Genomic DNA, 12,260 nt, shown 5'->3' with positions numbered 1-12,260 from the left:
ATTTGAAAGTTTTGAAAAAAAGTTTAAAAAGCCTTAAAGTTTAAAGGTTTACATATCAGAGAGATCTAAGAGTTTTATTCTACGACTAGTTAAACACATTCACACAAATTTTCAGCTGTTTAGGTTAAATAAAATAAAATATATGCATAAGGCTTATTAGAATCTGCTTTTATGATCATTTGTTAACAGGAAATAATTTTTTCAAACCCAAGGACACACATATTTCAGCATTAAAACATTTAAAGCATAATGTATACTCCTCATATGTGCATGTGAAACATCTGCCATCATAATTTGAATATGTTCTTTGAGTAGAACTTTTCTGCATTGCACTTTTAGGTATTCCATTGACCAAAATACAGAAGGTGATGCACTTTTCAGCATCGATGTTGACAGTGGACTCGTTACAACCACCAGGAGTCTAGACCGAGAGGAGGTAGCCTGGCACAACATCACAGTGATGGCTTCAGAGATTGGTATGTACAACTCTGAGGTCAGAATTCTGTTTGTATGCATTGATTTTATTGTTTATTTATTTATTTCTTTTATTTTTTATGTTGGTTTCTAAGGAAAACACAGGGAACCATTTTACCAATAATATCTTTATATTGAGTCAAGCATTCTTGAAGTATGGACTGGGAACATTATGTCCAAGAAGGTATCATTGGCCCTGAAGTCTGAATCATCAATTCTGACCAAAACAAATGTCTCCTTGAAGGAATGTTGCATTGTGGGATTGATGCTGAGGCTGCTGTTGGTATGCTGATGTGGCTTTGAAGGTGGACAGGGTCAATCAAATTTTCTTCTCTTTTTCCTATTTGTTTTTTTTTCTCTCTCTCTCTTTCTTGTTTTTTACAGATGCTTATCTAAACAATTATCTTTCCTCTACACTTTTCTTCACAGTGGTGTTCAGCTAATGGGCTGAAACTGCCCTCTTTAAATGCTTGCTGAGAGTGAGCTGATAATGTTAGGTCACTGTAGTTAATCTCAGTTCCATCATACCGAGCGACATTCCTCGCACGACTCCAAAATGGGTGTAATGTTTCCCACACTGATTTTAAATTCCCATCATGCTTCAGTGAATCCAATGAGAGCAGCATGAATCATACAGGTGCATCTCAATAAATTAGAATGTTGTGGAAAAGTTCATTTATTTCAGCAATTCAACTCAAATTGTGAAACTCGTGGCCTAGTGAACCAAACTGAGAGACCATTTTGAAGGCTCAGGAAACCTTTACAGGTGTTTTGAGTTGATTAGCTGATTGGCATGTCACCATATTCTAATTTGTTGAGATAGTGAATTGGTGGGTTTTTGTTAAATGTGAGCCAAAATCATCACAATTAAAAGAACCAAAGACTTAAAACTACTTCAGTCTGTGTGCATTGAATTTATTTAATACACGAGTTTCACAATTTGAGTTGAATTACGGAAATGAACTTTTCCACGACATTCTAATTTATTGAGATGCACCTGTATATATATCTCACTGTATTGATATAAAATGATATAATGTCTCTCAACGTATATTTCTTCAACTTCAGGCTTTTCATGATTTATTTTTCACATTTTTGCTGTAATGTCTTTTAGGGAATTAATTATTACTCAGCTACTCGTCCTGCGAGACGTTAATGTCAGTGTATATTAACAAATTGACTATGTATTTTCCTTGGCCACAGGTCAATACAACTATGATAATTTGTAAGCTCCTAGCGAGGTAACGTGATCTTTGGCAAGGTTTTGACTTTAAAATTATACGACACCAGACAATGATTCTTTATAAATGAAACATGAATTTTATTGGCTATTCTAGATTACATTAAAACTAAGCTAAAACACACAGATACACACACACACATTTACACATACAGTTCTGAGAATGAAAGTTGACGGAGTTCTGAGGAAGCCCAAAGTTTTAGCAAGATATTCGCTACAGTTCTCTTACTTGCAACCTGAGAAAATCACAAAGCAGAGATTTGGCTTATGTTTACTGCTTAAAAATTAGCTCGACACCAGTTCAGCAGAGATAAGATTTTGTTCATTTACTTGCGTTTTGCTTTGGGTGACAGCTGAAAAGCTGAGTTGTTCCTCGTGGTTACTGGAGGGGATTCCGTCGCTGATTGGCTGTTGATCTGGCGCCGGAATGACGTTTGGATGACGTCCTTTTGGGGAAGCCCTCGTTGGATTGGTTGGTTGCCGGGTTACGGAAGAGCCTCTGGTTCTTCTGAGAGAGTCTGCTTTAGCAAGACTTTGCGTTCTGCAGAGTTACGAAGCTTCAACTGAAGTGTTTGAGTTCTGGAGTCTCGCTGTGCGATGTTACGGCATGGGAGCGCTTTTGTCATGCTCACCAAGGCGGAAAGCCACAGTTCTTTCGAGAGTAAGCTATTGAATCTGTGTTGCAGTGGGGTTTTTGATCCGCGGCGTACGTCCGTCCCACGGGTCGCTGTTTCAATTGCCTTCTTGCAAGGCGGAGCGTGCATACATTAACAAGAGGCTCCAATTTATTATGTGGAGAAAAATCTTTGCGAAGATTTGGTTGATACTTTATAAAGTTTCCTATTGCGAGTATTGTACATACTTCTCACTTCTCATCCAAACCAAAGTTTCTCACATAAAATAAGCTTTCATTCAAGCTCAAACAACAGGTATTTTGCATACACAGTAATCGTAATAACTAAAAAAGAAAAGTTATAAGGTGGTGATTAAGATATCATGGTTTCGCTAAACACATCAAATATATATATATATATAAGACATACAACATATTATTTGTGAATCTGTAGCAATTTATGCATTAGACGGTCATGGGGTCCAGGCGAGTCTGTCGCTGGAACATTTCCAGATACCATGTTCTTCGTTCTGTTGGAATGCAGGATGTGATGGGAATCATGTGTTAGTCATGTATAGATCCCGGGTGGCCTGAGGTTAGTTAATTTACTTCATCCTTTTCCTGTTGGATGTAAGAGTTCATTCATTGGTGGTCTCAAGACATCGTGGTTTCTATATGTTGTGAACGAACTTTCCAGTTCTGATACAAAGAAAGCTTTGTTGTCTCCTGATTGAATTAATTTGAAGCCTCATGATGAGTCGATTCAGTGGCATATCACAGTCCTGTGGTTTGTGGTATTAAGAAATCCCTACATTGCCTTTAGTGTATAGGATAGCAGAGGAACAGGTCATCCCTGTGTCACGAGGCTCAGACCACTTTAATGTCCCAGGGGATAATTTTTTATTAAAACCTACACTTTTTTGCCATATAAAAAACATTTTATAAATGCATTTGTACATATTTTGTTATTGTATCCTATTCACAGAAAATGAAAATACATTATAGAAGTACGAATTATTATAATTAACTTTAATGATCCTTTTCAACAGTTATGGCGTCAAAAAAAAAAAAACACAACAGTGTGAATGAAAAGCTTGAGGTGGAATGTGAGACATGTTATGTGGGCAGAAAAATCAACATAATTATTACTTGTGAGAAGATTACCATTGCAGTAATTATATCAAACTAGTGTAAAAGTGTAAAAATATGATTTAACTGTGCATATTTAGGATACATAGAAATACTAGCTGTGAAATTAGCAAGACCAGAACCAGATATTTTGCTTTCAAAATGTTTAAAATGTAATTTACATCACAAACAATGCAATTAAACACATATGATACATTCACCTATGATGTATGTATGTAGCCTAGTGTTGAACATTACTATTGGACTAATAAACTAGTGAGAATATTAAATGTCCACACAGTTAAAGAACTGCCAAAAATTGGCATTTGAATTATGAATAAATTGTTTAAGGATATCTCTGTCTTGTAAATAAAACATGGTATTCAACAGCAAATATTGCTGATTGAAACTCTGTACCAATGTGTCCTGATATGGCATGATTTCAATCATGTGAAATCCCTCATACATTGAGCATTCATTGTTGTTTTGCCAGTTATTTTTTAATTATCTCAACAGAAAACATCCATGATTGAATATCTGTCATATTTTTTTCCCAGACAATCCAAATCTGGTGAGCTATGTACCAGTCACAGTCCAGGTCTTGGATGTCAATGACAATGCCCCCTATATTGCCACTGACAGTCCTCTGGTTGTGTGTGAAGGCTCCAAGGCAGGCCAGGTTAGTTATCTCCTTTCAGTCCTTTTTTCAGTGTGTCCCTATCATTCTTTTTCGACCTGTCAGCTCCAATCCGAACCCCTGAAACCATTTTTCCTATCTGTACTCCTCCTTTTCTCCTGTCCTTTCTCCTACCCTGTTTCTGAACCGTTTCTGTTTTCTCAAACCATCTTTTTTTCATGTTTTAATTCCGTCTTTCTTTTCTGACATATGTATGAACACACACACTCCCACGTATACTAACTCCATGGACACATGCATAAATGAGAAACACATTTATGATATGCCTTTATGATATGTCTGACACCATCAAGGAATGATTTATATGTGGCTCAACAGACTTTGGAGGCTTTTAAACCTATAAATAATTCAGTGTGTACCCATGAATTCACCGGCAGATAGCAGTCCGCATCAAGCACACGAGGAATGGATCACAGGAAATGTTAATCGTTGCACTTTGAAATCTAGGTTCATGTGCAGCAATGCACAGCAGTGCTGCGGCATAGCCATTATAGCTTTACCCTTGAATGAGATTACGATTTAAGCAGTTAGACACACAACTCACACACAGTAGGCAGCAATGCATTTTTTAGATTAAATATCAAGTGTCCTCTTTAAACATTTGTGTCCGTTGTGCTGGTGTTAACCATAAAGAGTATTTAAAATGATAGGTCACTCAAATATCACAATTCTGTCATCATTTACTCATTCAAATGCTGTTCCAAACCCATTAGACTTTGGTTAATCTTCAAAACACAAATGTTGATATTTTTAATGAAACTTGAGAGGTTTTTGTCCCTCCATTGAAAGTACAGGGAGCCAAAACTTAGAACATCCAAAAATGTCATAAAGGTGTCATAAAATGCATCCATAAGAATCAAGCGGTTTAAGCCAAGTCTTGTGATGTACAGTATGTTTGTGTGTCGATCATTGCTTAGATGTACATAAAAGCCTAAATTCAATCATCATATAAAGCGATTGTATCTCTTCACACGACTTGGACTAAACTGCTTCATATGGATTAATTTTATGAAGTCTTTATGACCTTCTAAGTTTTGGTTACTTGGTTACTACTTTCAACGAAGGGATAAAAACCTCTCAGGTTTTATTACAAATATTTGAACCTGTGTTTCGAAGATTAACAAAAGTGGGTAACACTTTATAATATCTTTCATTAATAAATCATTAACAAACATTATATAATGCTTAATGGGAATGAGTGAGTGAGTGAGTGTGTCCCAGCACTGGGTTTGCACGAGTTAGTGCACTGTCAGGACTGGGTTGCGGCAGGACGGGCATCCGGCGTAAAACGTGCCAAATCGGTTGTTCGGATCACTCCGCTGTGGCGACCCCTGATAAAAAGGAGCAAGCCAAAGGAAGAGAGAGAGATATAATGCTTAATGGATCATTAGTTAATATATATTCAAAGAGTTAGAAACGTGAGATAATGTGCTTGTTATTGTTTGCTAATTAACTTATTAAACATTAGATAATGTTCAAACAAATGATTTAATTTAAGTTAAAATGCTTTCAAATGTCATTAAACTTTTAATTCCATATGATCAAGCACTTATTGAAAATCTACAAATGATTTTAACAGATGTTATAAAACAGATGTTAATTCACAACACTTTTTCTGCTATTGAGGTGTGATATGGGTAAGGTTAGGGACAGGTTTGGTGGTATGGGTAGGTTTAAGGGTTGGTTAAGGGGTCAGAAGTGTACAGGGGTCTATTTGATTATTATAAGGGAACATGGTTCAATCTGTTTATATTATATTGTTTTGATAAATTCAGATGTATTTTCTTTTTTAAAAAAATATTTGTTTTCTCCTGTTTATTTATGATTCAATGAATATCCTGTTTAATGATATACTGAAGAGGAGTATACTAATGTGAGTGTTGAGGCAATAAAAACTGTTATGTCTTTAGCAAGCATTTAGCTAAACTTAACCAGTCACCCTTTACACAAACCTTGTTACATTAGCTAAAAGTCCAATGCCCATAAAGATACTAAATGATTAGTAATCGTTTATAAACATTTACAAATTATGAATAGTTTCAACTTTAGATTGGCTACTGCAAAAACATGAACAAATGATTAGTAAAGATTTGTGAATAGGATAAATTCAGCTCTTTCGGGACACTTTTTGCCATCGAGACGACTGCTCATAAAGGTATTGGATACTGCAAAATCATGAACAAATGATTAATAAATGATTAAAGATGTGTGAATAGGGTAAATTCAGGTCTTTTTTGCCATTGAGATGACTGCTCATAAAGGTATTAATGATTAGTAAACATTTATAAACATTTGCAAATAATGAATAGTTTCCACTTTAGATTGAGTACTGCAAAAACATGAACAAATAATTAATAGATTATTTGTTAAGATGTATAAATGTGAGGTCTACACAACAAACAAAGGCCAATAAATGAAGATCATATGAACTGAAAATTTACTGACATTTGTAATCTTTTCAATGTACACTAAATAATCAAAGGTTAACCATTAGGTAATGATTTTAAAATGAAAGTTATTATAAAGTGTTACCCAAAAGTTGTATGGGTTTGGAACAACACGAGGATGAGTAAATGATGGCAGAATTTTCCTTTTTGGGTGAACTGTCTGCTTAAATAAAGGTATGGTTAATTATTCTGCCTGAATGAAAGTCTCTGATCTGCTCTGCACACATTCACAACAGTACGCTGCATAAAACAATGCACTGTAATTTGGGTAGAAATCTGTTATGCAGTGACACAGGCTGTTTTTACACCTGGCTCGATTGCTTTGTCCAGAGTCTTATTGAACTTTTGGGTGTAAAGTGCATTATGTTTGCACCATCGAAATTACAAAATGATTTGTTATTGTCTTAAAACCATCAGTAAGAATGTGATGAAAACAAACAAATCTGTTTTCTATTTTAATATTTTAAAATGTAATTTAAAGATTATTGTTGATTCCTGGATTGTCCTTTTAATATCATTACCAAAACTGCAACAAATGTGATCTGCTCCTAAATGCAGTTTCTTGAGAAACAGTTAGCTAATTTGCATTACCCTTTAATAAGGGTGAACGATAGCTTGCTAAGGTGCATAATCATATGTCATGAATATCAGTTCACTTTCACAATTTAGAACAGATTGATTTTGTACCAATTCTAAACATGAACCATACCAAAACACCAACCAAACAATCCAAACTCCAAAATCAAACCAATTTGGATCCGCTCCAGATTCTCTGGTCTGAAAGTGCCCTGGCCTAACATGGGTTGTGCAGCACAGACAGGTGAAGAGCTTTAATAATTAGTCCAGACTCTTCATAAGGAGATTCCCACTTGCAGCTGATGTGCTAGCAGGAGCCAATTAGGTTAACAAGCTGACAAAACATCATGAGGCTGAGCAATGCTTCAAACCAGCTATCTGTTCAGTGAATGTGATCCAGACACCCAACTGGCCGAGGGGCTTTGGGTCAGTAGTCTGAAGTTAATGTCTTTCAAAAGTGGAGAGGAAGAAGAAGCCCAGGTGGTCCAATTACATTTCTGGGTTATAGGGAGTGACAAAACCTGTCTCTCAGAGAAATAAAAGCGTCTGTTTTAGATATATTTAGTGCCATTTTTCATTTAGCCTTAATTCCGGAGGAAGAAAGAACTAAGCTTCAGCTTGTTTTCTCTTGTTCTCGGTGTAGGTCATTCAAACCATCAGGGCTACAGACAAGGACAACTTCGCCAATGGTCGGTTCACTTTTGCTCTACCAGAAGACCTTCCAGCAAATCCAAACTTCACTCTGAAGGACAATGAAGGTAAAAAAAAACACACAATAACAAAACCACACTTCCACAGGATTTGTTTTCAAATAGTTTGACATGTTAAGCCTGTATTTTAATAGTTGGTTACAAAAACAAATTCCATATTCAGTACTTAAGTTTCACACAGGTTCTTATGAAAGTTAAATAAGATCCTACTGATCTAAAAAGGCTCTCCGATGGCATCGCAGTAATGGAATCTTTCTGATGTGTTCCAACTGATTTCCTGATGTTTGCTCAGGGCAAACCATCAGCGCCTCTCCACAAACATATTTAGTACCACATGTTGTCACACAGATCACCCTCATTTCCAGCCTTCTTCTCTTCTTGCTCTTTTTTTAATATCGTTGCAAGGCCAACAGAGCTGGTTCCTCGGAAACCAGGTCTGTGTTTATATTGGCTCAAGGCTCCCTGGTGGAGACGGCTGGGCTGTAATGATTTCCTTCTAATGCCGGACCGCTGCTTCGGTGAATCAGTGCTGCAGGTGGACCAGTCGGAGTTTAACAGGGCAATCATGGAGATAAGAGGAAGACGCTAAAAGCCCAGAGTTCAGAAGAGCCAGTGCTTCAGAGCTTTATTTGAGTTTGTATTCTAGCCAAGGTCCCCTCAGACCACTTCATCCTTAAATAATGTCCCAACGGATGGACTTTTTTTACACGCTGGGGGTTGGAGTGCTCTGTTGCACTTGCTGTGATTGGGTGGGTGTGTAGGGCTGTCATCCTTGATCACGTAGATGTTTCTCTCGTGCCGCCGCAGTCATTATGCCAGCGTCCACATGACCAGAACGCTTGCCAGGGTGAGGCGGAAAAAATATGATGGACGTTCCCTGAGAAGGTGCACTTATTTCCCCCTTGGGAAATGACAGTGAGTTCAATTGAATAATAATCATCTTGACTGTTATGTTCTTCGACATAGTTCATATTCTGAATCTAGGAAGCGTATTTAATGAAGCTCTCCATCGAATGGGTGAGGGAACGCATTGTGCGCCCCATCCGCAAAGATAGCCTATGTCAAGTTTGACGCCTTGCCACAGTTTTGGCAAGGGTGTTTGTGTTTGTGTCATCAGATGTGGGACGCATTTCATCGAGCGCATCCCTCCTGGGCCAATTCACTGCAATTCTCTCTCAGGCCATTTATCTTTCACCATTTAAACACTCACATTAAATTATGACAGCAAGAGCGATCAGGACTCATGCCAGAACTGCAGTATTGGCAATATTTGTTGTTGTTGTTGCTATTTCCTAGTTCTTTTTTTATTTTTATATTTTTATATTTAATGCACAACGCATCTCACAGTGAAGATTAATTATCCACAGTACATGCATGGTTCACTCTCATGTTTTTTTTTCACAGGGAAAGTGTTTACGAATCACTGCTACTTAAATCAAAGCGCAACTGTGAATTTTCCATCCATGTGTAATTACAGACCATGTTTTCTACGTTGTTTGTGAAGATTCGCTAATGATCATTCCCCCCTCTGTCGTTTCAGGTTCATGTTTTTTAATAGTGTTTGGACAGATTAAATGGAGTCTACCTGCAGGCCATTTTATAAAACACCCACAGCATGAAATCAAACACAGACGCGTTAAACCGAGAGGTCACTACATGATGGGCTGATTTATGTGTAAATATTTCAGAGATGCTAATTTTGGTAGTGTTAACCTTAACCCTGAGTTTTAAAATGTTCCTTCCTGTAGTATCTAATGCATACACAATAGTTGCTGGTTCTGCATGCATTAGACCCCAGGAGAGAAACAGCCCTGCCTCTTCTACACTGCTGTAGACTTGGGTATATGGACAGTACGGACCCAGAGACTAGTGAATAATATCAAATATTTAGCAATTACAGTTTAGGAATGTGGTATACATTTCTGTATTTTATAGTAAGACAGGTATGTTCTTATACTTGTACTATAAGTATATGAAATTACAAGTTGTTTGGTTTCTTTCCAGCAGTAATATTTACTCCATTTTTGTAATCTCTCTGTATATGACTTTATTTATTGACTTAAGGAATGAATTAAGGATTCATGATATTTCAATAGTATATTTAATTGCACACACTCATCTCTTCTATTTTTACGTTTAGATTAGCTTTGTCATCTTCTTGTCTACCCTAATATGTTACTAACACTATTAAATACATTTAGAAAATCTTAAAATGAAAATCCATTTCATACAGTATATTATAATTATATAATGTTGCTATACCTACATTCAATTGATTGATTTAAGTATGTACTGTTTTATTACAAAATAATATAGAATTATAATATTGATCATTTATCAATTATTTACTGATTCCTAGTTATAGCCTAATATTGATTCACTTGAGGTTGATGTAGGCAGGAGATTGGAAAAAATATATATTTTTTTTACACTGTATCAAATAAAGATGCTCTTCTTTATTTGATACATTGTAAAAATAAATGCATATTTGTTGGTGGTGGTTTAAAAAAATACAGGATCATGGATTTTTTTTCACAAAAGGTTGTGGATAAATACTTATACTGTAAATGCTCTGTCTAAATCCTGATGAGTTATAACAGGCCATTTTTCCAGAGCTGTAAACATGGTACATTTGTATAGCATGATTGATACTGAAATGTCCCTACCAATGTTAAACATAAATCCAAGCTCTTGCTCTCAGAGCAAGAGGGATATTCAGAGGGAGACGGAATTTGTCTTGTAACCCAAACCCCCTCAAACCCTCCCAGGCTGCAGAGTCAGAAGACACTAGCTCAACACGTATCTGCAATGTGAAGAAGCAGCATGACCGTGTATACACTTACAACCTGCCTGTCTGTGGGTGTGTGCCTATGTGAGAAAGGAAGGCAGCGACAGCTAGAAAGAAGGTGAAAAACCTTGCACAAGCTTCTCAAAAATGAGAAAAGTTAGAGCACTGTAGGGAGTTAATGAAGCATGACGCTTTTGTCACTGTGTGGGGTTTACAGGCTGTCAGCACACCGGCGCTCCAACACTCCTGTTGTGGAGATACAGCAGTAAAGCTTACTGTTGTTGTTTTGTTTTGTTTTTAAATCAGACACAAGTAAAGATGTGCCAATGTGGATCAGAAAACATAAACCACTTTTTTTTTTTTTTTTTTGCTCCCAGCTTAAAAATATATTTATAAAACACATAGTTCTGTCTCTTAATTCTGATTGGATTTGAAACAATTGTAAAATGGCATTATTTATATGTTCGAAAGTTTGTGGTCGGTAACATTTTTTTAATATTTTTGAAAGAAGTCTCTTATGATCACCAAGGCTGCATTTATTTGATCAAAAATACAGTAATAACAGTAATATTGTGACATATTATTACAATTTAATAAAACTATTTTCTATTTTAAATATTTTGTTCCTATTTTGTATGTTTATTGATAAAAGTGTCTGCTGAAGGCATAACATGTAAATGTAAAATAATGTATTCTTGTGATGGCAAAGCTAATTTTTTTTTAGCAGGATCACATGACTGTATCAGTCTAATATGCTGATTTTGTTCTCAAGACAGTTGTTTAAGACAGTTGTGCTGCTTAATATGTTTGTAAAAACGATGATACATTTTTTTCAGGATTCTTTGATAAATAAATAGAAAGTTCAATCAACAGCATTTCTTTAAAAGTCACTGTCACTTTTTGATCAGAATGCATCCTTGCTGAATAAAAGTGTTAATTAAAAAAAAACTGACCCCAAACTTTTGGCTGATATATATATATATATATATATATATACACACACACACACACACACACCAAAACATTATCCACAGTGGAATGTCTTTTATCATAGTGCTGTGGCTGCCATTTTTATTGTTGTTGTCATTACAACACTGAAGAGTCCAAAACCATATCAGGCAGCTTGAAAATGAAGTAACAGAATGCAATATTTAAAAACTGCAAAGAAATTCAACTGCCGAGAATGGGGAGTGAATTGTTTTGTTGGCTTCTGTTGCATGGCGTCGTCATGCATGCAGCCAGCGAGAATAAACCTCTGCTCTCTCTGACAGATAGCAGCGCGAGCGTGTTGGCGCACAGGCAAGGCTTCAGCCAGGCGGAACAGGAGCTGTACCAGCTGCCTGTGGTTGTGTGGGATGGAGGAGAGCCCCTCCTCAGCAGCACCAGCACGCTTACGCTCAGGGTGTGTCCATGCCAGCGCGGGGCCAGGACGCCAGTGTGCAGGGCTCAAGCCTTCCTGTCCTCGGCCGGTCTCAGCACCGGAGCCCTCATTGCCATCCTGCTGTGTGTGATCATCCTCTTGGGTAAGATTGAAAACACAATGGCCAAGAGAAGGACTTGATTCTTTCCTTCATGAATTTGCCATCA

At 36.8% G+C, this 12,260-nt stretch overlaps 1 protein-coding gene across 2 annotated transcripts in view; it reads left to right on the top strand.

Moving 5' to 3' along the window:
• LOC107664087 (cadherin-18-like) overlaps nucleotides 1–12,260 on the top strand; it is a 66,789-nt gene that overhangs the window by 47,971 nt on the left and 6,558 nt on the right. Inside the window, exons 8-11 of one of the 2 annotated variants that reach the window (XM_016454545.1) lie at nucleotides 340–476; nucleotides 4,013–4,134; nucleotides 7,819–7,933; nucleotides 11,945–12,196. In XM_016454545.1, coding sequence (XP_016310031.1) covers nucleotides 340–476; nucleotides 4,013–4,134; nucleotides 7,819–7,933; nucleotides 11,945–12,196 — 626 coding nt within the window. The remainder of the gene's footprint in view (nucleotides 1–339; nucleotides 477–4,012; nucleotides 4,135–7,818; nucleotides 7,934–11,944; nucleotides 12,197–12,260) is intronic. The other variant, XM_016454546.1, reaches the window with a different exon arrangement.

This window comes from Sinocyclocheilus anshuiensis, unplaced genomic scaffold (genome assembly GCF_001515605.1).
Source record: "Sinocyclocheilus anshuiensis isolate Anshui unplaced genomic scaffold, SAMN03320099.WGS_v1.1 scaffold23, whole genome shotgun sequence".
NCBI classification, from domain to species: Eukaryota; Metazoa; Chordata; class Actinopteri; order Cypriniformes; family Cyprinidae; genus Sinocyclocheilus; species Sinocyclocheilus anshuiensis.
This window is presented reverse-complemented; position numbering and strand designations above follow the sequence as displayed.